Below are 27292 nucleotides of genomic sequence, written 5' to 3'. Positions count from 1 at the left end.
TGAAATCTACATTAAAGGAGCGTTTCGCTCCGGAATGAACTCTGTGCCAATCGAGATTTTACATCCTGGTGTCGGTCATCAGGGCCCCAGGAATACAGTCCTCAGCACGGGGAAGCAAGCCTCCATGACAGCCCATCATAATTATTTACACAGATACTTTGGGCATTGTTTTTGTCTTGTTTCTTGTCTTGTTTCATTTTTCTTTTTCCTTTTTCGTATCCTTTTTTCTTTTCTCCTATTCTTTTCTCCTAGCGCCAGGGTCGGTCTTCTTCCTACCGTTGACGTCCACTTCCTCCTGATTCTAGATCTTTATAAGAAGGATTAATTCCAGAACTGTCGTGCTAGATAGCAGTGAGCACGATACGTTTTTTTGGATACATCTTTCGTCCCATCTCCTCCAAAAACTGCAAATCCTTTTTTTTCTGGAAAATTGATAATTTAACCATGTCAAATGGGTGGTCAATCACTGTTAGCGTCGTTGCCGAGGTATCTCGGGTATATGCACATGTTTAGCCTTCCCCTAGATTCCCAAAGATACTTCATAATAACAGTCCTTTACATTTGTACTTTCTTATGGCCATTTTCGGCTATACTCCCTTAGGCTTCAGGGTTTCAGCTTCCCGTCCCTTTTCGTTAATACACAATATCATGTCCGGTTCCAGTTACTCTTCAGTTCTCTAGGACTCAGGGGGTTCGTCTTCCCATCAGTACCTCGTTCTCTGACTTGTCCCTGATGGTGCGACCCTTCGCATATTTCCCTTGAAGCTCACTCTGCATGAGTCCCTGCGGGCACTTGTTAGTGGGCTGGTATTATTACCTTCGTTCACATTAGTCTCGGACACTTGTATAATGTATTTGTAGCCAGAGCTATTGACAAATTAGAAGTTCCTGATCTTATTACTATTGGTAGGGTCAACTCCTAATCTCTCAAACGAAAATCCAAGGCCTTACATTGGGGAGGGGCGTGACGCCAGGGTCTGACGCTGTAATCTGAATATTGCGGTTCAACGTCGGCGCCAGGTTAGCCCAGCACCATGTGACTCGGGCAATAGCTTGGTTAATCTTCATGACGGCCTGCGCATTGAGAAACCCTTACGGGTGATCATTCGCGCTTTACAATATGGATTATTATTATTACACCTTCACTGTCAGCAGAAACAGACCCTAGCATCTCTGTTGTATGAAGGTTTCTATGCCAACTTCAGCACCCAGGGCGAAAGGTTGTGTACTGCTCACGGGATTACCGAAGTTTCTTGCATGTCCACCGTCAAGTAAGCAACCACCTTTTTTGCGTGTTCAGAGTTCCCGATACCAACGGAAACTTGCCCGGCGCTTAGCTGCGTGCTGGCGTTTCTTTATAACTTCCGGCTCTTCATTCCATTGCGATTCCTTCAATGTGGGATGCCCATGTCAGCTGGTAGGTATAGCACACATGACTCTACTGTGGGGCTAACTTTCCCCACATGACGGACGCTCTTTTACCAAAACTGTTGTACATGTTGATTTTTTTACACGGCTTACATCAGCCTTTCAACCGTTTTTTCTCGACTATTAGTTCCCAACAGAGGGTGAATGGAGGGGCTTGTGCCAATTTTTCGTCAGGTATTCCATCAACTCCCTCCCAGACTAGAATATTCCTCTCTAAGGGACAGCTTTTCTCTGGCTTCCCCTATGTATAATGATCTATTCATACATGCTACCCAGGATTAGATTCCGGTTCATGCGGGGATGCTGGTCCTTTATACCTGTCGCAGTTCCTACAGCAGGTACACCAGAGTGGATTTTTACAGGTACGGTAATCATTTTCAAACACTGTTTCATTTCGCTGTATACCAGGATCACAGCTTATCAGGATCTGATACATAATATGTTTTCCAGCTTCAACTTGTGAATTTACTGTCTTATAATTTACAAGAGGTCCTTGTTACTAAGGAATTGATAGCGACTGGCTCGCGTCTGCTATAAAAGCAGCAGGAGTTCCTATTCAACGGTTTGGGGCACATTCTGTTCCAGGTGGTTCAGTATCCAAGATATAATTAATGGTTGGTTGCTTTACAAAAAAGCTTTTAACATGTGCCAGCGACTATACTAACCACATGGTTGAGGAAGATTATGTCAAAGAATAATTCCATACCAAATGTCCGGTCACAGTCTGCTCATGATGCCATGGTTCTTAATGTTAGGATTATTTCTGAATGTTTAAACACCTCAAGGTCTCGATTTCCGAATTTCTGTTTTAGCAATTATCACAAATCAGTGGGTGATATAAATGTTGTTGTGTATTATAAGCGTTAAATTAGCATAATACGAATCCTCCGGTCCTGTAATAGAATAAAATATTTGCTAGCATTCGCTCCAAGAATTTTCAATTCTATTAAGGACACGGAGGCGAGGATTATCCCACCAGGTCATTACTATGTTGGTAATAATTACCCACCCGCATGTATTTGATTTGCTGTTCAAGCAAAAGTTACGGGTTCTTCCTGTCTCGTTCCTTTCAGGTTCGGAAAAGACGACGGAGCAGGTGTGCTTCTGGTTTTGAAGACGTAAATTTCCCAGTCGGAAGGTGGTTCTTCCCCATTGGAGGATGGTTCTTGGGATTCCCTCTCCTTGTTTTTGGACTGCAATTATTAATGTTACTGACTGTTAAGGTTCGAGCAAAGAAAGAGGAAGAGAAGCAGGATGCAGTGGCTCTTATGGGGCTGTACAGGATGTGAGGCATGGACAAGCATCATGGGAAATGTAGTTTTATTTGCATACAAAACGTTTTTCATTGGCTGCTTTGAGTAGCAAGTAAAAGAAAGAGAAGCATAATCCTCGCCTCCGTGCCCTTAATAGAATTCTTGGTGCGAATGCTAGCAAGTTTTTTACTCTGCTTGCCTACACTTCCTCGCTTCGTTTTATCTCCGGTTCACACCTCCGGAAGCACTTTGCCTGCAGCGTCCTTGGAACGCATGCTGCATCCGTTCTGCCTTGCTCCGCTTTGGATTTCCTCTCCTTGGGACGCTGATTCCTCCATCGTTGGGTTCTTTCTTGTTGGATTCCACACCATCTTGCCAGTGACTTGATTATCTTTTGGGACACTCGTCAGTGTCAGTACGGGAGGGATGTTCGTTTTCCCTGTCTCAAATTGGATTTTGTTACCTCACTTTTTTGACCTATCTCTTTTCTTGCGCTTTTCTTGGCCGCTTCTACAAAGTGTTTTAAAGCCGAGCAACTAAAAAGGGATCCCTTATTATTTGTATTATATAAACAGGTTTTTTGCCTTGCTGGTTTTTTTTCTCCCATTTTAAGACGGTGGCACCAAGTGTTAATTGGCTTGGACAATCTATTGTTGTGTTTCCAGTGATTGCATCATATCTGTTACACCACAACATGATGGAGTAGAACCTAGGTTGTCTTTTCCTACAATCCTGGATAAGGACTGTAAATGACAAGGGTAAGAAATACATACATTCCTATACTTGAACGTGTCTGGTCATATATGGATGGTGATACAGCACACACTGCCTAATACTTTCTTCTTCTTTTTGTTTCCCATAAGGCTACCTGTTCCTTCTCAGTGTTCCATCTACAGCCAGAGAGGGGGGAGCCTGATGGATAGTCCACCTTGTTTTACTTTCTTTTCCCTTGTTTTCCCCCACCTTCTCCCAGTGCCTTCTTCTGCGATTTTTGTTCATAAACTTAGTACCTATGATTTTACACATATCACTCTGGGGCTGTCTAAGCAATTGAACCCAATTGTATCCAAAGGATAACTAAATCAATATTAAGTTGTTCCAAAATATTCAATGAAAGTAAACTAAAGAATACAAAAAAATAATAAAGTAAGCACACAGCAAACTAATTTGATCTGAAAAATTATTTAGTATTGACTTGATCAAAGAATACAAATCATGGGGATAAAAAAGAGAAACAAATCCAGTAATCACAGTTATGAATGGATGTACATAAAAATCAACAAATCAATTCATAACATATCAGCAACTCCAAAAGTAAGGGAAGAAGACCAAGTTCAAAGATGTACAAAGGTGTCCTTCAAGCAGTAGTGCTGTGGAGATGGTGATTAGGTGGACGTTTCGGTCTTGCTTGTTGACATCTATAAGACCATCATCAGGACTAATTTTTCAAAAAGAGCCCCTTCGAAAAACAGGGCGTGATTGAAACCTGGTCGCCAATTTCTGTGAACAAGTGGGTACAAGTGTATCCGTTACAGTGAAGGATTCCAGAACAGGAGACTTACGTTTGTGCAATTTATACCACGAAATATTTGTCGATCCAGAAAAAGCTTCTAGCAGAAGTATTTAATCCGGCAGTTACAGCTGACGTCATGAGCTACTGCAGATCTTCAAGTTGAAATACACAGAAATTTGGCGACCAGGTTTCAATCACGCCCTGTTTTTCGAAGGGGCTCTTTGTAGGCTCACGTATGTTAATCGGTTTTAAGGAGTTGGGAACAACTTCTTTAAGGGCAGTGTATGTGTTGGTATGCTCACCGGGCCAATTCATTCTCATTTTAGAGGAGCTCCGGGGACCTCTGAGGTACGATGATTAGTCACTGCCCGCCGTGTGATTTGATTAGTTCGCGATGGGCAGAGAGCTGAGAGGATGTGGCCTTACTGCGAAAGCGGTCGACTTTGATGCTGGGGATCCGGGTTCGTGTCTTAATTTGATGCTTCGCATCACGCTGCAGTTGACAATCATGTCTCACTCTTATGTATGCCTTTATATAGCGCGGCCTTTACTCGAAGGTGGCAGAGTGCTTCACAATGGAGCAGAACTGATACATGAGAGCACTATAAGTGATACATTACATAAGCAAATGCTAAGTTACATGAAGCAAAGTGACGAACGCGAGCTAACAATACAAGAGGTAGCACACAGTGCTTTACAGAAGGAAAAAGTGACATGGGTGCAAGTCACAAAGGCGTATAAAGTTTAAGTAGAGGTAAAATACTGCAATACATGGCGGACACTCAAACACAAGAACTAACGTTATGCAGGCAATGGGGGCACTTGTGCAAGTATCGAACGCGAACGCATTATAAGAGGTAGCAAACTGTGTGTTACAAGAAGAAAGTGACATGTGCATGTTACAGCAGAGTACCAAGCATAGGTAGTAGGATAATACTGCAATAATTGCACTCTCTAACCACAGGATCACACTGGGAAGACACTTACATAGTCAAGGAGAATAGAATTCTCTATAATAATGGTACTCCTTCAGGTAATAGAGAGAGTATGAATTAAATTTGGTAGTGTCTTTGAAGGAGGAGAACTTGGAGGTCAGTTTGGAAGGCCGGGGAGGAAGAGGTGGTTCTGGGAGGAATAGTAAGGGAACGAGTTAAGAAGTTATCCTAAATCACACACACCAAAGTGCAACGGCACTTGTATAGTTGACTTAGTTTTGTCACACCCAACTCCTTACGAGAACGTAATGTGGACAACCTAATTCTCCTAACAGACAAAGAGGCTTGCCCCGGGTAGCGTGGGGGCATTGGTGACCCCTGTCCCATTGCAGAGAATCCATAATGGTATATGAGGGGGGGCAGGGCTTCTAATGGATGTTTGATGTCTCAAATGCAGGAACCACAATGGAGAACCGCCCTACTCACATGGGGGGGGGCAACTGAACTATCAACAGGTATAAGGGTCATAGCACACTGGGGGCAGTGTGGTAGGGTCTGGGACACCCAGGTCCCCCCTAGGTGTCATTACTGTCCCTGTTGTGAGGCACACAGGTTACACCCCATGAAAGTATTGCAGTCATAGTCAACTGGTGTATCTGAGCTTAGCAGGTAGCTCCTGTACAATAATTGGATGTTTGCTCTTGTAAAACAAAGGAGGAGTCTGGGCAATTTGTTGATTTACGGAGCAATAATTGGGGTGTTCTGTCGGTAAGCAATGGCAGTCTGGGGGCAAATCATACATGCTCTGTGATAAAATTTAAAAGCCCTTTATTTTACACAACTGGTGTGTCGCGGCTTATCATGCATCCCATGTGCAATAATGGAATGTATTCTTTTGTACAGCAACTGGTGCGCAAATAAGGGGCTCTGATCCAGGCGATCAAGTTAGCAAACTAGTGCTCGTAACTGACAGGCTGGGCATTGGTAGCGTTGGGGGCAGTGATGGCCCCTGTCTCATTGCTGAGAATCCATATTGGTATATGGAGGGGGGCAGGGCTTCTAATGGATGTTTTATGTCTCAAATGCAGGAACCAATATGAAGAACCGCCCTACTCACATGGGGGGCCACCTGAACTAGCAACAGGTAGAAGTGTCGTAGCACACTGGGGGCAGTGTGCGAGGGTCTGGGAGACCCAAGTTCTTCCTGGATGTCATTACCGTCACTGTTGTGGGGCGCGCATGTTACACAAATACATGGGTAGTTAACTGGTGAGCCTGTGCATAGTTGATAGCCCGTGTGCTATAATTGGATGTTCTCTATTGTAAAACAACTGATGAGTCTGGGCAATTTATTGTTTTACTGGGCAATAATTTGGGTGTTCTCTCTGTAAGCAGTGGCAGAGTGTGGGCGAATCATGCATTCCCTGTGACAAAATGAAATGCGTTTTCTTTTTAAAAAACTGGTGTATCTGGGCATATCATGCATCCCATGTGCAATAATGGAATGTGTTCTTTTGTACAGCAACTGATGCGCAAGTAAGGGGCTCTGATCCTGGCAATCGAGTGAGCAATAGGCTTACCTATCAATGCTGGTTAAGGGCTATTTTCATGGATTTGTTCTTTCTTCCAGAAACGCAGAGGTTTCGTTCTGTAATGGTCAAACCACGCCTAGTTGGCTGGCATGTCAGGGCTCGGAGCTGGTACAGGGGAAGAACACACTGGGGCCAGTGTGTGGGGATCTGGGTCAGCAGGTCCAGGATTGGAGTGTAACCTTTTTTCTAATTTCAGGACAATCGGATCAAGTACACGGGCACCACTCTGAGAAGGACAGGTGGGAACAGAAGCAGGTTGGTCAGGACGTGCTCCGGGCTCGGAGCCTGAATGCTGTTCCTGGTTAAGTGCCCTTGGGGGGCAAGGTGACAACCCGGTTCTGACTGTTTGTAGGGGAGAGTAGAAGCAGTATTAAGTGTAGCAGTTGTGCTATTACCATGACCTCCTTACACATCAGCCTCAGTTGTGCTCAATGACCTTAGGGTAGTACTGGCCTCAGCTCTTAGATCACATGAGGGGTAATCACAAGGGTAGATGGGCAGAAGACTGGTATGGTATCTTTAGGAGGGTGCCCAGGGGTATTTTCCAGAAGTTATCTGAAGGTCACTACTTGTGACACACTATAGGGTTTGCACACAGCAGGGGAGAGGGGACGTATGCTCCATAGGGTGGAGCCCCTTAGAGTAAGGCGGGTGCAGTATGGACCTGGGGTAGCCAGCTCAGGCTTGCTCCTGGGTTTGTAAAGTTGATGGGATGGGCCAAGGGTGCTGCACCATGTGTAAGTGATATGGTACAGCAGCTAGTTTACCAGTTCTGTATTTGATCATTATTAGCAACAGAAGCTGCTTATGGATAGCAGTATAACCTCTTTTAGTTCGCCCAGGTTTGGGGCGGGCAAGGTCAGCAGCTTGGCATCCGGAAACGGAATAGGAGGTTGGAAGGAGAGCTTGCACACTCGACAGTCGAGCAAACTATGTTTCAACAGAACCCTGATACACTGTCTGGAATAAATGCAGGGTTATAGGCTACACATAGATAGGCCTTGCTTTGTGCAGGGGGCAGGAGTGAGCCATTCCCAGGAGGGTGCGATTGGCCTTGACAGTGCTGAAATGGAGGGGATGGAGCACTAATAGGGACATCTCCTAAGCATAGTTTGCAGTGATAGTTGAGAGGTTCAGGGACATTACTGTTACAGTTCACAGTCCTGTGGAGCGGCAGAACTGATAGGGTATTTTGGTTGCTAGACAGCACAGCTGTCCAGAGGTGGAAAGGACATGTCCTTGAGCCGACGGAGGCCTCGGAATGAACTTGCTGTAGGTCACTGGGTCTAGAGGGTCACTCACTCCGCTTTTGAAGCAGCTCTCTTTTCAGCAACTTTTGCGCTGGCTTTCTGTGGTGCATTTAAAATAGGGGAGCTAGTGGCGAGTTCCTAACAGGACACAACAGGAGTAGCCTTGTGCAGACGGGATGCTGTCCTGACAGGCGAGGTCCTGACTCTAAGGTTGAGGATATCTAAAACGTACCAGGAAAGGGCAAGAAAAGTTATATTGTTAAACAGGAGGAAAGTGCCAAGGACTGCCCAGTGCGCCTAGTTGCAAGATACCTGGTGCTGCGCCCCCCCCCCAGGTGAGGGGCCTCCTGATGCATGCTGATGGGACCCGTTGACCAATTACCAAGTACAGCGTATAATGGAGGTGTGTTTGGAATTCGCAAGCAACAAGGTCCAGGGCAAGCGCTTTTGCAGCCACACCTTTAGAATAGGGGTATCAACCTCGGCTTTCCAGGCAGGCTTGCCAGTGGAACACATAAAACAAGTGGGGCGTTGAGAGCCAAGTTGCTACAAGAATTACATACATCCTTAAGAGGCAGGTTTAGGCACAGACCTCAATTTTGATGTGCCGTTGTTGTGTGCCCTGGAGTCGGGGTAATCATGTTTGCAGTGTTTGAAGAATTTAGTAGGTGTACATAATGAACAATGTGTAAAACATCTGCCAGGGGCGCAGGGGCCTGCCGCACATGATGAGGAGCACTTTTGTGCGAATTGAGCAACTTGCTGGGGACTTGTGAGTTATGGTGGTCTGAAATTACCCCGAGGTGTTAGTGGCGGGCCCAAGGTCAGGGGAGGCGATGGATACCTCTCGCAGGCGGGTCAACTGCGCAATGCGCAAATGCACCGAGCAACGTGGAGTTGGTTTTATAAGACAGGGGTTGCTACATGCAGAATGCACAGGGTGCTTTGATGAAGATGGTATACACTTATCAGAAGAAGGGATGGCACTCTTCCTTTAGGATTTAGCAGAAGCAATGGTAGCAGCATGTTACAAATAAAAGAACGCTTGAAGGTGGGGGGGCTCTGGGGTGGCGGCGGCCACACCCAGAGCCATGGCGGAGTTACAGGGCGATCCAACGCTGGGAGGTACAGAAGGGTACCCTCTACAGGAGCACCGGAAGGGTGCGAGAGCCAATTATCCCCAGCTAGATCCCCGGTGGGATCCTGGAGGAGTCACGGCGCCCCGTTAGTCCTTCGGGCGTTTGTGGACCTGAGCAACCGGGGGTTGTCTGCAACGCTCCGCCCCTCCCTAGGCAGGAGGGGCTTGAGTAAGGGGTTGACTGGAGCTCCGCTGGTGGGAGGCGCTAGCCCTTCCCCCAAATTGACAACACCCCCGCCGTTAACAACATGAGGGTTTATGGCTCATCAGGTGGGCACGTGGCGAGAGGCGGCCTGACCCTGGATCGCCCGTGAGATAACCCAACATCTTGGCATAATGTTTATGCAAATAAAGCTGCAACAACTTTCTCCAACAAAAACAATGTGTGGTGTCTGTTATTTGGGAAGTTGTTGTGAGCGGTCTTGGGTATGAGCTGATGTTGGCACTATGCCAGGCTGCCCCGGGCCACCGAAAGGGGCCACCTAAGAGGGCAGCCACCCTTGGTGCCACAGGATAGCCCAGACCCCTTTGAGCGGTCTAGTGTGGGGACCAGGGGTCCCCAGTGACGCACTTCCGGCTGGGGAGGGTGTGTCCACGGCTATATGTCCTGGGGGCGCGGGCCTGGTGCCCTCTTTGCCCCTCGATCGGCCACGCGGACAGGAACCTCTCCCCCTTGACCTGATGGCCGTTGCTGCCCGTACGCTTTTTTCCCTCCCTACCGCTAACCCGGCTGGCAGGCAGCAGGGGGGGGGACTTATTTAATAACATTTTTGTTTTGTGTTTCAGGCGAAGTTACAGGGCGATCCAACGCTGGAAGGTACAGAAGGGTACCCTCTACAGGAGCACCGGAAGGGTGCGAGAGCCAATTATCCCCAGCGAGATCCCCGGTGGGATCCTGGAGGAGTGACGGCGGGCCGTTAGTCCTTCGGGCGGTTGTGGACCTGAGCAACCGGGGGTTGCCTGCAAAGCTCCGCCCCTCCCTAGGGGGGAGGGGCGTGAGTAAGGGTTGGACTGGAGGTCTGCCGGTGGGAGGGGCTAGCCCTTCCCCCAAATTGACAACACCCGCGGTTAACAACACAGGGTTTATGGCTCATCAGGTGGGCAGGTGGCGAGAGGCGGCCTGATCCTGGATCGCCCGTAAGATAACCCAACATGTTGGCATAATGTTTATGAAAATAAAGCTGCAACAACTTTCTCCAACAAAAACATTGTGTGGTGTCTGTTATTTGGGAAGTTGTTGTGAGCGGTCTGGGGTATGGGCTGATGTTGGCACTATTGGGTTTACCAGTGAGTGGTGGCAGGCCACCCCTGGGGCAGAATTGTACCAGAGAGGATATAAAATTAAAACGTGTATTCGTGGCACTGATAATGGTTGATCATGATTTGTATTGAGAAAACAATGAAAGTATACCATGATGAAAATCCAACAGTTTCACTTCAGGGACTCATTATAAATTGAAGCTGTAATGTGAAAACATCCATATACCATGGAATAAGTCAATCTGTAGCTGTGTTGTCACAATTCAAATAGAAGGAAACATTATAAAATTATCAAATAGAATCATGTCCTATTTCGGATACTTTTCTTGATTTATAAAAATAACATCCATCACAATTTCATCAGCTTGGACTCTGCCATAGTTGAATATTTTAAGATTGTGAAATAAAAAAACAGTCAGATGGTGTGACCTTTAACCGTCTGTTGTTTATGTTTTTGAAGCACTTAGAATGAAAAGGGGGGGCTCTTGGCCCCCCCGCCCGCATGGCGGCGCGGCGACCGTCCCCCTCCTCAGAGCTCCTCGGTGGAGGGGCGTGCCCTTCCGGGCGCGCCTCGCCACCGATTGGTTTGCGCCCCCTTTGACCCGGATGTCATTTTAGGGCTTCCGGGTCGGGGGGGGCGGGCTGCAGGAGGGGCTGGGTGGGGGCGTGCCGCCCTCACCTGGCCCCGTGGGGATAAAGAAGCGGGGAGCGCCTAGGAGACCCTCTTGTTCTCTGGACGCTCCCCCACAGTGTGTCGTGCCCCGCGCTCGGGGCTTCTCGTTTTCTTTTTTCTCTCCGATACAGGTCTCCGCACGAGCGACAGGGGCCCCGGATCAGCTGGAGGTGTGTCCGGCGGAAGGGGGGGTCGGCGAGAGACCCCGAGAAAGTCGAATTCTCCGGAGACCCGTAGGATGGGCAGAGCCTTCACGCGACTGCCATGGCCCCGCGCTCGGGGCGGAATGATTTTCTCCCTTTTGTTCCCATGCAGGGTTGGTAGCCAGGACTACGGGACTGTTCTCCCTGGGGGCGATTAAGGGAGCCGAGGATGGATGGCACCTCGTTCTCGCAGGGGGTGTGGAAAGAAAAATGCGCAAGACGGCGATTCGAACAAAAGAGGCGGCGGGACTGGCAACTCGGACCAGGGACAGAGCCCAAGAGGAAGCACCTGAGGAGCATCGCTGCGTGGGCAGCTGGACGGGCGGTACATGGCTGCTTCTGGCGGACCGGAGGTAATTAAATTGAAGGGAAGCGCTGGGCCCCGATGGTGTAACAATGCTGTGTTTAAAGCTAATTTGCAATTTTGGGGGCCAATCAATCGTCTTGCAGGTTGCTTTTGAGAGTCTATTGCCTGTAGCAATATTTGCAACTACTTATAAGAGGGAGACAGGAATAGGCAGAGTTACTTGGGGTCATTATCATTTTTTCCGATTCATGCACCCTGGGTGTGCAACTTTGTACATACAATCAGGACTCCCTGAATATTTAAATCCTCCAATGGAATATTTCAGATATTGGTCACACACACATCTCTTCCCTTGCCGAACAGTGACCCCTGCAGGTTAATTTTGACATAGGTTTCCAAACTAGTCTAGTATTCATCGGCATTTACCAGTTACAGTGCTGAGGGTTGCAAGCGAACAGCATATCTACTCAGCTGTAGGCTGCTGGTGGCTCTTTTAAATGTTTTATCATAAAAACCTAATTAGCATATTTAAATGAAGAACACACGGGCATAGCGGGTGACACTTGGAGAAACGCCTTTCCAGGGCTCTTATTATCCTTCAGAAAATGAATTAATTCATGTATTCCGCAGTGAGGTTACCTCGTTTATTTCGTGAAACCTGAAAGCAGCTTGTAAACGGTGCCAGTCAGCTCGGGGATGATTGCCCGGCCTAATTAGCAGCCAGGGGACTGAGCTCAGGTTGGAAATACATTTCAAAGTGAAATGAGCTAATTGCTTAAATAGAAATGAAAGCGAGCGATTTGGGGGGCATCGATTGACATCATAATGCGCACGCTATTTAAATGTACACGCACTGTAAATCAGCTAAATTGCTTTTCGGTTCAGCATTGATAAATAGAAATGAAAGCAAGCGATTTGGGGGGCATTGATTGACATCATAATGCGCACGCTATTTAAATGTACACGCACTGTAAATCTGCTAAATTGCATTTCGGTTCTGCATTTCTATGGATAGATGGAAAGAAAATGTCTGTTTGCTCAATGCGTTACATTTGCATTAGCAAGTGAGGTACTTCGAGATGAGCTGCAGGAGCCGGGGCCCATTGGTCTTCCGCAATCTGTGATTCACGATAATTTGCATCGCATAGGGGAGCAATGACCTTACCCGCACTGTATATCTGCTAAATTGCTTTTCGGATCAGCATTTCTATGGATAGATGAAAGGAGAATGTCTGTTTGCTCAATGCGTTACATTTGCATTAGCAAGTGAGGTACTTCGAGATGAGCTGCAGGAGCCGGGGCCCATTGGTCTTCCGCAATTTTGTGATTCATGATAAGTTGCAGCGCATAGGGAAGTAATGACCTTACCCTCTTCCCACCTAGTTACAGCGGGAACCCGAAATCCAAGGGGAAAGGAAAAGGATGAGCACCATCCGCATTTCCGTTGGATGTGCAGTAATGCCCATGGCCAAAACATGAGTTATGTAGACCCGGGCGCACAGCCAGCCTGTCGGACACGCCGCTAGAGGCTATGGCTTCGGCTCGCCTAATTTTTTTTTTTTTTTTTTGAGGAGCAATTACTCCGTCAATAGAGACAGATGGGGCTTTAATTGAACATATGTTCTGACGTTGCAGGGAGGGGGGGCCTGTCTGAGCACTCGGGTGATGAGGTTTGTCGGCGCTAATGTCACTCTATCACAGGCATGCGCAGTTGACAGCGGTATGCTAGCGATTATTTCAGAATGCAGGCCTACATGAGGGGTCAAGGCCCCATAGTGCAGGGACCTCCGGGCGCAGTCTGATCTGTGTAGAAATTGGAAAGGGCCATGGGACTGCCTGTGTATGGAAGATCGCCCCGCTGGAAGGATTGGTTTCCTGCCCATGGATGACCCGCCTATTGATAGTTTGTAGGCCATACTACGTGGCTGTGGGGACTATCGAAAGAAAAGTATTACTCACTGTAAATAGTCCCCTTTGGGCCCAGGGACGGCTGGCCTAACCTGTGGGGGTTCTCTATAGCCGTTTATTAAGAACTGGTACAGGGTCATTGTTGAGGCCAGCATCTTGGACACAACCCCTTGTAAAGCATCCCAAGATGGGCTGGTTTGCGGATGCGTATACTTGTGCGGCAGTACTGGAATGTTTTGTTTTACTTATCTGAAAACATTTCAAGATGAACACCCATGCACGAGGATGTACGCAGACGCAAGGTCAGTCATGACATTTTTTCATTTGTTTTGATGAAACCTCTAAATGGTTTCGGAGCCATGTCTATCAAAACAAATTACGCATTGCCTCCCCGCTCATGAGCACACATGCACTCATGTAAGATCGTCTTTAAATCTCTTGTATTATGTTTTAGAAAAACATGTCCAAAGCAAATTCACGCTCCCAAAGCCCAAACATCTGCAGATGCTAGCGACCTATCGGCTTTGTTTAATGCTGTGACATCGAAACAACGTGGTCATGCAGATGGCCCCGGGCTACACTGAGGAAGCTTACACACACTTTTGGTGTGGCCTGAGTGCACGCCCTTAACCCCCCTTTTTTGTAATAATTGACACAATACCCTGTGCAGAGCTCAAGTTTCTCTCTAAGCACAGGATGCAACCACATGACGCAGCCGGGGTCTCGTGACCTGGGCAAACCTTTCTAGTTAAAGCACGGGCTGATGCATTTTTCTGTCTTAGGTCCAGGATACAAATAGCGAGCACATGTAGAAAGTCACTCCCAAGACAAAGTGTCAAATGAGGAAGAACTTCGAAATCGTTTTCACCATTGAGGACACTGTGGATTATGTTATTTAGAAGGTACTCAGGCCTGGTCCAGGTAACATGCAGTATTGGTGGAGGTTCTCACGTTGAGAGTAGTGCTTTACCAAGGGGGAATGCCACCAATTTTAGATGAAAAGTTGTTTGTGATTTTTATTTATGTGTGCAGGCTGTAGTCACAGGGCACATACAATGTGCGTGAGGTAACCAAATGCAGGATTACATGATACACACGTGCATACAAATTGCTCCTAGTGTACCAACCGGAGGTTGAGCTGCAGCTCACACAGAGTATTTAGTTAATTTTAGTTATTTACGCGTTTTATATAACGCCGACCTTGCCCGTAGGCATCAGAGCACTGCACAATAGGAACAGATCTGATATACGAGGAGAACATTACACGTGAACTGAGTACAAAAGCAGATCTTATGTTACAATGAGGAAAAGGGACGATTGTGGGCAAACAAAGCTCGTGAGGTAGCATAAATTGCACAGGGGTAAAACGTGACAGGTTTACAGGTTACAAGAGAGAACACGGGACAATTAGAGGTATAATACTGCAATATAGGCTAGACACACAGACGCAGGAACAAACAGTCACGTAGACAATGGTGGCACTTGTGCAGGTATCAAAGCCAACCATAGTGGGAGAGGTACAAGCCTTGGCAAAGCCAACAGTTCTGCCTTCTAAGAAAGCCCATCCTCCCATGGTGGTTCTATTAAAACACGGGCAGACCGGAGGTCCCGACTAGGCACATAGGACTTTGAGTGCCATTCCGAATTTGGGCTTTATGCGCAATGCACAGGCCCTTGAAGCTGACCCACTGCCTAATAAGGAACCAAAGTTTAGGCAAGGCAATGGATGCTCCCTGAGGCTAGGACAGAGTATACCTCTGTGAGGTTTGTAATGGCAGGGTACACATGTCAGGGGTGGTTTGAACCATGTCAGGTTAGATTGGACGGTAGGACTAGACTGATAAAGGGCGTAGGGCCAATTTTACAGCTCGGCACGTATAGCAATGTGCTAACCCAAGGCTGAATGAAGTTGTTGTTACTTGCAGTGGGAAGGGTCCCTGAAGTTACCCTGGGTATCAAGCTAAGGGGGAGGGGGGCCGACTAGGCACATAGGATCCGAGTGCCATTCCAAATTAGGCTTGATGCGCAATGCACAGACCCCGGGACCTGACCCTCTGCCTAATAAGGAACTAGAGCAACTGTTTAAGCAGGGGAATGGATGCTCTCTGGGGCTAGGACAGAGCTGTACCTCGCCGAGGTCAGTAATGGCAGGGAACACTGGTCAGGCCATAGCTGAATAAAATTGTTGCTATTGCAGCGGGATGTGTCCCTGGGAATACATTGGGGCGTTACTCATGGCTAAGACATGGCTTGTACGGGCAATGTAAGACAGGCTTGTGTAATGCAGTTTTCGCCACGAAGCCCGAAACACTAATTGTTTCTGTTTGTCTATCTTTGTTTTCACGGCTGGGCCCATGGCGGATATCTGAGAGGTGCTCCACACCGCAACATCAGCGACGGGTGGACGGCAAAAGGGAAGCGTACGTCAGCATGGCGACTGCAAGCAGCGACATCAAGTGTGGTGGTGTTTGATCAAGAGAAAGAGGACACCCAAGGGCTCAAGCAGTGCTGGCAGGTGTAAGTGCTACCCATTCCCTAAGGTGGAAGTGGGATTTGTCATCCAAGTGGGGTGCGAAGGGTATACTACCATGGTTGGCCCAAGGGCAGGAGTAGTATGGAAAAGGTTGTCTGGATTGTGGGGCACTCTTATGTGAGACGTGCTGAGCATGTTTTTCTTTCAGGAGACCGTCAGGAAAGGGCGGCGCGTAAAGGGCTGGCTATCTCATTCTTTGGGAGTGGGGGCCTGTGCCTCAGCCAGTTTAGGGGTTTTTTCCAGGGAATGTTAGTCAACAGCCCTCCACCACGTCGGTGGTGATACTCCATGTAGGGGAGAATGTTTTGGCGAAGAGATTGTCTCCACGGCAGGGTGGGTGGCCAAGACTTGCCCGGGTTGCATTGTAGTGTGGTCTCAACTTATTCCTCGTTGGCAGTGGCGAGGGGGGGACTCGGTCAGGGCTTTGAATCACTCGGTAAAGAGGATCAACACTCAGTTGGACAAATTATTTCGAGCCCCCGGTTGCAGACAATTCCACATGGGTGTATCTGGGGCGAAAGGTTCTCCTGAAGGCTGGGGTTCATTTAACTGAGTCAGGGGATGTCATTTGGTTTAATAATCTCTGGGCCTGGTGGGAGGGTTATGCTGGGTAAAAACACTCCTGGGTGAATTCCTGAATAGGGGGAGGCCAGATCGTCGGTTAACAATGCTGGCCTGTGGCGGTAAGGTCATGACCGGTGAGCAGCTATTTTAAGGTCTGAGGGGGCGGGCATCATCCCATGGAGGTTCCCGCCCAAGGGGAGGTGCCCTTGGCACCTCATAAGAACTTCAGGGGCAAGGTAATTGCTGTTCAAAGGGGCGCGGGTTGGAGTAGTCACGCTTTCCTTAGGCTGGTAGCCACCCCGCGCGCGCATACTCATGACGTCACCGGATGGCGCAGAGTAAGGGCCCTCCTTTAGTGGGTAAATGGAGTTCACGGCGTGGACCGGGTAATTACCGGGCCCGGCTACGCATGCGCACATCTCTTGGTGAGGCGCAGCTGGTAATTGGATTCACGGCGTGGACCGGGTAATTACTAGGCCCGGCTGCGCATGCGCACATGCCTAGGTGAGGCGCAGCTAATAAGACCTGACACCGGTTAGCGACCTTGCCATATGGCCAGAAATGTAGTATACAAAAATCTAGCTGAGGATGTTAGTTTCGGTTAGGAACAACTTGTATTAGAGTCTCTGTTAAGGTTAGCCTCTCAAGTTTGTTGACAATATTGTATCTAATGTCCTGCTGATTTTTGTATAATGTATTTATCATGCTATTAAAATTCTTTAATTTTATATCTTAATAAATACGGCCGGGGGTCCCGCGACCCCCGCCTTCCAAAGATAAACATGTTTCATGTTCATGTGTCCGGGAGTTGGTGTGGTAAGTTGGGAGGGGGGGCGGCAGCCAGTCGCTGACCATGTGAAAAGGGGGGGCTCTTGGCCCCCCCGCCCGCATGGCGGCGCGGCGACCGTCCCCCTCCTCAGAGCTCCTCGGTGGAGGGGCGTGCCCTTCCGGGCGCGCCTCGCCACCGATTGGTTTGCGCCCCCTTTGACCCGGATGTCATTTTAGGGCTTCCGGGTCGGGGGGGGCGGGCTGCAGGAGGGGCTGGGTGGGGGCGTGCCGCCCTCACCTGGCCCCGTGGGGATAAAGAAGCGGGGAGCGCCCAGGAGACCCTCTTGTTCTCTGGACGCTCCCCCACAGTGTGTCGTGCCCCGCGCTCGGGGCTTCTCGTTTTCCCACCCGCCATCCCTGGAACTACTCGGTCGAAGCTGTTTAGTTCAATGTACATATACTTTGCTGGGTTAATACTAGCACAAGGCCTGGTTTAACGTGCGTTATGTGACTAAAGTATTTTGTTGGTAAGTGTATTTTAGGCCTTTTTCCCCGTTTAGTGAATTATGTTATAATATGCTGTGTGGTGGTGTTTGTGTTAGGACCTTCTCTCCTTTGTAGCGATATGTTGATTTTGATGTGATATTTAGTTAGAGTAGTTGTCCTTTAGCTCTTTTCTTCCATAGGTCGTCGTATTTATTAGGTTTGGGGCATGCGGTAAGGTCATGACCGGTGAGCAGCTATTTTAAGGTCTGAGGGGGCGGGCATCATCCCATGGAGGTTCCCGCCCAAGGGGAGGTGCCCTTGGCACCTCATAAGAACTTCAGGGGCAAGGTAATTGCTGTTCAAAGGGGCGCGGGTTGGAGTAGTCACGCTTTCCTTAGGCTGGTAGCCACCCCGCGCGCGCATACTCATGACGTCACCGGATGGCGCAGAGTAAGGGCCCTCCTTTAGTGGGTAAATGGAGTTCACGGCGTGGACCGGGTAATTACCGGGCCCGGCTACGCATGCGCACATCTCTTGGTGAGGCGCAGCTGGTAATTGGATTCACGGCGTGGACCGGGTAATTACTAGGCCCGGCTGCGCATGCGCACATGCCTAGGTGAGGCGCAGCTAATAAGACCTGACACCGGTTAGCGACCTTGCCATATGGCCAGAAATGTAGTATACAAAAATCTAGCTGAGGATGTTAGTTTCGGTTAGGAACAACTTGTATTAGAGTCTCTGTTAAGGTTAGCCTCTCAAGTTTGTTGACAATATTGTATCTAATGTCCTGCTGATTTTTGTATAATGTATTTATCATGCTATTAAAATTCTTTAATTTTATATCTTAATAAATACGGCCGGGGGTCCCGCGACCCCCGCCTTCCAAAGATAAACATGTTTCATGTTCATGTGTCCGGGAGTTGGTGTGGTAAGTTGGGAGGGGGGGCGGCAGCCAGTCGCTGACCATGTCATGCGGGGTGTTAAAAACCGGAAAGTGTTGAATTTTCAATGACTCGTGATCAAGGAGCACAGAGCTCTGAAACCCATTGAGTAACGTTGTTTCTGTGACTACATAAACACATTTAGACAAGCAACAGAACCACGGTGTGTTCTGTCTTCGGTTTTTGAGAACGTCATATTAAATTGAAGGTCTACACGCTGTTTGCATGTATAAATAAGGGTTCACTATCCCTCAGTGAGATCACTGTTGCAAAGAGGCTCGGGAGACAGCGATGTGTGTGTGTGCGTGCATGCGCGGGTGTGTCTGTGTGTGTGTGTGTGTTTTTGTTTTTCCCAAAAAACAGTTCCCTGCTCTGGAGCCCAAGACCCTTCAGAACGGCCTCACGCAATGGGCACGGAGCAGCCCATCCTGAAATCACTGTGAACCCACAAGGAGTAGTGAGGGCCAATACTGCAGAGTTCGTTTATTTTGCAAGTATAGCCACACCAGATTCCTTATTCTAACGTTTCGGCATGTCGCCTTGCTCACAGAAGGAATTGATGACACTCAGGTGTGCTGGGGCGCGCTTTAAAAAAAGTAAATCACGTGACTGGATTTTCCATACTGCAAGTCCCACAGTGCATTGTGATCGTAGTTAAATAATAAAACTGGAAGTCCTCAGATGTTTTTTTACCTTGATGGTACTTTCCTTTAAACACACGCATACCGAAATGTTAGAATATGGAATCTGGCGCAGCTATACTTGCAAAATAAACAAACTCTGCAATATTGGGCCTCACTACTCTCTCCACATCGGAGGTATCCTTGACAGTTGTTTGCCCTTTTTGGGACATTGTTTCCGCCGTTTGACTGCATTTAGCTGCTCTTGCCTCCATGGGAATTTCTGTCTGATATTTCGTCTAACAACTTGTCTTGTGATTTAATATTCTTCTAAAGAGGCCATCCAAAGCCTTGTTACAGGACTTAAATTATATTCCAGGAGATCGAGAGTTACTTATGAATGCAGTCTTGAGCTGGCAAGGTAGAGTTTGACTTTATTCAATACCACTCTCCACAATAGTTGACTTTGAGCAGTGATCACACTTGCTGCAGCACAACAGATACAAATGATTAATCCAAGAAGGCTTATGCGCTCTTACATGGGAGACCCCCGGTCGTTGCCGCGTCCTCCGACCGTATACGCCAACGCTCCACCCGGTATTCCTTGGATAATCCGTTTCCCTTGTTCACCATATTAATAAGGACTGATATTTATTGTTTATGAATGTACCAGTAGTTCTTTTTTTCTTTAATGCATAATGTTTTGTTCACAGCAATACATCCGAATAGGGATTGATGTCATTGGGAGCTGGGCCAAAATGTAACAGAATATTAACAGGCACTAAGTCCAGAATAGGTCGCATGAACAACTGCTAAAAATTGAAATCGAAATATTGTTGAGATATGAGCACTGCCTCCAATGAGGAAATAAGTTTGTTATATCTACTATAGATAGAGCACGGTTAGCAATCAAGATGACAGTATGGCGAGACCTCTCGTATATACATGACCTCGGTCCACGGTCGTCACTCTCCCCACAGCGCTGCGGTGATCTGCTCTATCTACCGCCAGTCATCCCGCTGCCTCAGGGTTCGAAACTCCCCTCAGCCAACTCCCGCCCGCTGCTTTAATTTAATTTTTAATTGAAGTTACTCCCTGCATACTTTTAACTTCTCTCTCCCTTGCCTACTTTCCTGCCGTTTCTACCCCCTCCCATCCTGCGTCCTGCCCCGCTCCCGCCTCTCAGCCAATCGTCCCTCCCCCTGCCCAACATATGCCGTCCGCTATGCGGTCGCGCCGCTGGTGCGCCAAAGGCAAAACCGTCTGTGCCTGGACTGCACCCAGCGCCAGAACCCCTGGCCCCCGGAAACATCACGAGGCCCGTCTGCACTACGACACCAGTACCCTCCACGCACTCAACCCCGATCGAGAACACACCTGCTACCGGGCAACCCGAAGCGCACCCAAGGACCTTTCACCTGCCGGAACTGCAACTTCTCCAGCATACGGCCAGCCACACCGCCCACCAAGGAACCCAACTACCTCAGATGCATCCTCCTCAACACCCGCTCCGCCCGCAAACACGCCGTCGAGCTCTGGGACCTCCTCGACTCTACCTCCCCTGACGTCACCTTCCTCACAGAGACCTGGCTGAACCCTGCCTCCGCACCCGACATCGCCATTGTCATCCCGGAAAGATACAAGATCACGTGCAGGGACCGCACCAACGGAGCAGGAGGAGGAATCGCCATCGTCCACAGGAACACCATCAAAGTATCGACCAACACCGACAACACCCTCAGCACCGCTGAACACATGCACTTCCAGACCCACACCGATCCCAACACCACCCTGAGAGGAACCCTCATCTACAGACCCCCGGACCCGACCACAGTTCAGAGACTCCATCACAGCCTTCATCAGCACGCACGCCCTCGCCTCCACGGACTACATCCTCCTAGGAGACCTGAACTTTCATCTCAAGAACAACAACAACACCAACTCCACCACCCTGCTTGACAACCTCGCCAACCTCGGACTCAGACAGCTCGTGACAACACCCACCCACACCGCCGGCCACACGCTCGACCCCATGTTCACCGCAAGCCCCCTTGTCTCCTTCAACCACACCACCGAACCCCACTGGACTGACCACCACTGCATCCACTTCACCTTCAGGAAGCACACCCAGCACCACCGCTCCCAACCACTGACACAACGATGCTGGAGCAAAGTCACCTCCGCCCTCGCCCAGAACCCACCCGCCGACACCACCGACCCCGACACAGCTGCCCGCAACCTCAGACAATGGATCGACGACTGCGCCAACATCCTTGCCGCGCTCAAGACACCATCCAACAGCCACACCAGCAAGAAAGCCACCTGTTTTACCGAAGACCTGCAGACCTCCAAAAGAACAGGCCGAAAACTAGAGAAGAACTGGCTCCGCGAACGATCACCAGACAGCTACACCGCCCACAAGAAAGCCACCGTGAGAAATCACCCACTCATTAGAGCCACCAAGAGGGCCTCATTCAAGGACAGCCTAGACAACAATGCACACAATAGCAAGGAGCTCTTCAACATCGTGAAGGAACTCTCCAACCCCAGCTCCAACGCCAACGACATCCCGCTGTCACAAGACCTATGCGACTCTCTGGCTACCTTCTTCCACCGCAAGATCACCGACATCCACAACACCTTCAACGCCACGGCCGCCCAGACGGCCACCGCCCCCACCACCACCACACGCACCAACCAGCTACTCTCCTGGACAATCATCAACGACAAGGACACCAGCGATATCATGAAGACCATCCACTCCAGCTCACCGCTAGACCCATGCCCCCACCACATCTTCAACAAAGCCAGCGCATCCATCACACCCCAGCTCAGCAAGGCCATCAGCATCTCCTTCGAGACAGCAACCTTCCCGAAAAGCTGTTAACACGCCGAGATCAACGCCTTACTCAAGAAACCAAAGGCGGACCCCAAAGACCTTAAGAACTTCCGGTCCATTTCCCTGCTCCCTTTTCCAGCTAGGGTCACTGAGAAAATAGTCAACAGACAGCTGACCCGTTACCTCGAAGACAACAACATCCTGGACCCATCCCAGTCCAGTTTCTACAGCAACCACAGCACCGAAACAGCTCTCATCGCCGCCACGGATGACATTAAGACCCTGCTAGACAACGGAGAAACAGCAGCCCTCATCCTCCTTCGACCTATCAGCCGCCTTCGACACAGTCTGCCACCACATCCTACGCACACGCCTACACAACGCCGGGATCCAAGGTAGGGCCCTGGACTGGACCACCTCCTTCCTTTCCGGCAGAACCCAGAGCATCCACCTCCCCTCTTCCGCTCCAATGCCACCGAGATCATCTGTGGCGTACCCCAGGGCTCGTCCCTCAGCCCGATGCTGTTCAACATCTACATGGCACCTCTCGCCCACGTCGCCCGTCAACATGACCTCAACATCATCTACTACGCCAACGACACCCAGCTGATCATCTCCCTCACCAAAGACCCTCACACAGCCAAAACCAACCTCCAAGGAAGGAATGAAGGCCGTCGCCGACTGGATGAGGATCAGTCGACTAAAGCTGAACTCTGACAAAATGGAGGTCCTCATCCTTGGACCCACCCCTTCGGCCTGGGACAACTCCCGGTGGCCGACCACACTGGGAACAGTGACTCCCACTGACCACGCTCGCAACCTGGGGGTCATCCTCGACTCCACCCTCACCATGACCAAGCAGGTCAACGCCATCTCATCCTCCTGCTTCAACACCCTCCAAATGCTATGCAAGATCTTCAAATGGATCCCCACTGAAACAAGAAGAACAGTCACCCAAGCCCTCATCACCAGCAGGCTGGACAACGGCAACGCCCTCTACGCAGGAGCATCGGCCAAACCCCTAATACGGCTGCAACACATCCAAAACGCCTCGGCACGTCTGATCCTCGACATCCCCTGCCGCAGCCACATCACCCCCCACCTTAGAGACCTACACTGGCTCCCTGTGAACAAGAGGATAACCTTCAAGTTCCTCACCCACGCACACAAAGCCCTGCACGACACTGGCCCAGCATACCTCAACGGACGACTCAGCTTCTATACCCCCACCTGCAAGCTCCGCTCTGCTGACCTCACCTCGCCGCTGTCCCCCGCATCCGAAGAACGACAGCTGGAGACAGATCCTTCTCCCACTTCGCCGTTAAGGCCTGGAACACCCTCCACACCAACCTACGGCAGACCCAAGACCTACTGGCCTTCAGAAGACTACTCAAGACCTGGCTCTTTGATCAGTAGCAGCGAACCCCCCCCTCCCCAGCGCCTTGAGACCCTCACGGGTATGTAGTGCACTTTACAAGTGTCCTGATTGATTGATTGATTGATTATAGGCCCATAATGAAGCTTCCAAATCCGACAGGATGTCGTTATATATATACTGCATGAATTAAGAATATGTTGATAAAGTTATTTGAAAATGTGGACTACTAGTACCACAATGCTTCATAATGGGCAACTGTGGATACCTAGTATAAATAGTGAAAATAGACAAGGGACTGTGTATACTACCGTGACCAAGAACGAGAAGTTCGAAAAGCGTAGGAGGAGGAGAGCTTTTGTCTGAATAAAGAGCTGATATTAACCAAGGAGAGTGCTGCGTATTTTTCACTTTGGGAAATATATATATATATATTTCCTACTGGCGGTCGCCAGAAGGTATATATAGTTAGGACCTAGTTACCATAGGAAATCCCAAACATTCTATTGGGAATAACTTTGGCGCCGATTGAGGAATCTGCGTGTAATTTTCCTTAAAATTGCTTCGCTCCGCTCCACTCCTCCCCTGAAAGTTTCGGGGGGATTCGTCAAGCGGGGGCTGAGAAAAAAGGGGGGTCCCAAAACGTGTTTTCCCAATGTTAATTTCCATAGGGACCTTTAGACACGGCTACAGCCCGAACGGCTGAATGGAATTATACCAAACTTGGCAAAATGGTAGGGCCTGGTATGCAGATGTGCCTTTGCTATGTTTGGTGAAAATCCCTCCAGTAGTTGTTGAGAAAATTGAATTTGAGCAAATTATATATCTATATGCGCTCAACATTCAATTGGGAATAACTTTGGCGCTGATTGAGGAATCTGTGTGTAATTTTCCAGAATTTTGGCCAGCTCCGCTCCTTCGCTGAAAGTTTCGGGGGGATTCGTCAAGCGGGGGCCGAAAGGGGGGTCCCAAAACGTGTTTTCCCCTTGTTAATTTCCATAGGGACCTTTAGACACGTCATTTGAGATGTCATCACTGATGTCATCAGTGATGTCACTGACCATGTCATGAATGATGTAATATGTGACATCATCAGCAGTGGTTTGCGGGTGCGCAAAATATAGTTAGTACAACTAACTATATAGGAGCAATTTCAATGGTTTTTTAAATGCTAATTCCTAACTATATAAGGCCTGAAACCTATGGTTTTTTAAGTGAATTTGCAAGGTTTTTTAAATGCTAATTCCTAACTATATAAGGCCTGAAACCTATGGTTTTTTAAGTGAATATATATATACATACATACACATATCAACACTCCTGATCACATTTGCCCGTGCCCTCACGGGCGGGTGCTTTCGAGGGGTTGTACCCACATTGTAAAATGTAAGCTCTGTTTCTCTGAATCCAATACGCGCGAAATGAAGAACTCAAAGGGGTGAGTTCATAGAATTTATTTATCGAAGTCTTGCAAAAACGTAACAATTGATTTGAATAATACAGTAGCAATGTTAGAACACAATTAGGATTCAAATCGCAAATGAGATCAATTGATTTATCACTAATGTATTGCGGCAAAGATAAGTGTATGTTTATCAGTATTGAGCCCTGAAGGGCTTAAAAACTGCACCATTGAACATACAGCACACTGTTGGCCTATACATTGGATGTATGTACATAATTGTTAGTACTTACTTCATTACGCCCTTTATGGGCATATGTCTTCAAAAGCTTATATAAACTTAAGAGATAGTATAAAATTTTTAATCAATCTTCGACTATAAAGTTTAAGCAACCAAGAGAATGTGACCCATGTTCTGCAGTCCTTCTACGCAACACTCAAAAAATTAAAAAAGATGACGTGTTAATTGCCAAATAACAGGAAAAGATAAAGCAAAAGAGATGATGATCGCAAAGTGAGTAAATGAGAGAGAGTAAGAGAGAAAAGGAGTGATAGACAGAAAGAGAGAGAAAATACAGCAAATGGCATAATTACTTAAAAGAGGCAGGCTAGCAAATATTACATTATGTGAAGTAAATTATTGTTGTGTCCATCATCAGAGCTAAATCTTTCCATATTGTGAAACTATCCCTAAGAAAAATAAAAGCTTACTTGTGTGCAGTGCTATCATAGAGCCAACCATCCGATGGAAAGTTATGTTTTTATCAAGTTGTCTTCTCAACATTCGTCTACAGCACTAAAATAAAACAAATACAGAATAAAAAAGAAAGTTGGGTAAATTTTAGGTGTAAACAAAGCTGTTTCATACAATATTTATTCAGGGCTGCGGCAGGAGAACTTCAACTAGGAACTGATATATGAGGCGGGGCTAGTTGAATGGATAAATACATGCAAACTGGAATTGTGTTATTAACATATTACTACATAGTCCCTCTTTTACATAGAAACGTAACTGAACTCAGCAAGCAACAAGAAATGTAACAATAGTTTATGTGATATCATATGATGAAGAGGAGGGTTTGTTCAACATAATCTTTATAGCTTTTCCGATCCTAGCTGGTACTACCAGAAACCGTTGTGCTCCTAGAAATATCCACAACTCAGACTTGTTGTCTCCATAATGCGCCTGCTCCTTTTTTAGGTTTTGACTGGCCATGCGCTTTGCGCATGTGCCAAAAAACCTCTTGAGTTGTGTGTGTGGGTCGGGATACGCCCCCTCCTCCGATTGGCTAGCTCCATAAATGGAGCATAGCCATTGGACGAGGGGCCTGTCCGTCAATGCCGGACCAGATTCGGGGGCGTTCCCGAGATTCTTTGGCTTTTGCCGACGTCACGCGACGTCAGCCAAAAGCCGGGAACGCCCCCGAATCTGGTCCGGCATTGCCGGCACCTGTCTCTGCCTTCCTGCTCGGGACATTGCACAAAAGTCGCTCGATAGCCCCTCCCTCCCGCTCCGTGGCAGCCCGTCTCCCTCCCTCTCCTCAGGCCGGCCAGCCGAAGGAAGCAGCCGTCCGCCTCCAGCCAGGGCCGCGCTGGGATTGGCCCAGCCGGCCGAGCCTCCACCACGTCATCGGGAGGAGGAGTGGAGAGCAGGAAGCAAGAGATCTGCCGGAAGATGTCCAGTTGAGTGCTTTGTTTTTTAGTTTGTTGCTTTGTCCGTGTGTGTGTGTCTGTTCCCGCCCCTCACCCTCCCGCTGTCAGTGTGTGGCCGTTCCCGACCCCCCTCCCGCTCTTCGTGCCTTTCCGCCCCCCCCCCTCCTCAGTTTACCTCGTGTGTGGCCGTTCCCGACCCCCTCCCGCTCTTCGTGCCTTTCCGCCCCCCCCCTCCTCCGTTTACCTCGTGTGTGGCCGTTCCCGACCCCCTCCCGCTCTCCGTGCCTTTCCGCCCCCCCCCCCCTCCGTTTACCTCGTGTCATATTCACAGAATACTCCGACATCACAGTCGACCCTAGTTTCTTCTTGCTGCAATCCATAGGAGTGCATGTGTCTTTAAGCCGGCCCCTACGCTCCCCCTCCTTGTTATTATTTCTTGCCCCGTTGGTTGTTTCTTGCCCCGTTGGTTGTTGCTTGCCTTGTTGCCCTGGCTTGCCTCGTTGTCATGGCTTGCCCTGTTGTCGTGGCTTACCCGTTGTTAGCCATGTTGTACTGCAGCGTGTCGGCTGTGCAGCTTGGTAGAAATTAAAGAAAAAAATAGTGTTATGACACAGCCAGGGCCGAGTATGGCATAGCAGTTTTTTTCCTTAA

General features: G+C 48.6%; 1 protein-coding gene across 1 annotated transcript in view; it reads right to left on the bottom strand.

Moving 5' to 3' along the window:
- The window catches only part of NOX3 (NADPH oxidase 3), a 478144-nt gene that overhangs the window by 384198 nt on the left and 66654 nt on the right, over positions 1 to 27292 (bottom strand). The window contains exon 3 of the mRNA XM_086926861.1: positions 25700 to 25784. Coding sequence (XP_086782987.1) covers positions 25700 to 25784 — 85 coding nt within the window. The remainder of the gene's footprint in view (positions 1 to 25699; positions 25785 to 27292) is intronic.

The sequence above is a fragment of the Lissotriton vulgaris genome, chromosome 6 (genome assembly GCF_964263255.1).
Source record: "Lissotriton vulgaris chromosome 6, aLisVul1.2, whole genome shotgun sequence".
NCBI classification, from domain to species: domain Eukaryota; kingdom Metazoa; phylum Chordata; class Amphibia; order Caudata; family Salamandridae; genus Lissotriton; species Lissotriton vulgaris.
This window is presented reverse-complemented; position numbering and strand designations above follow the sequence as displayed.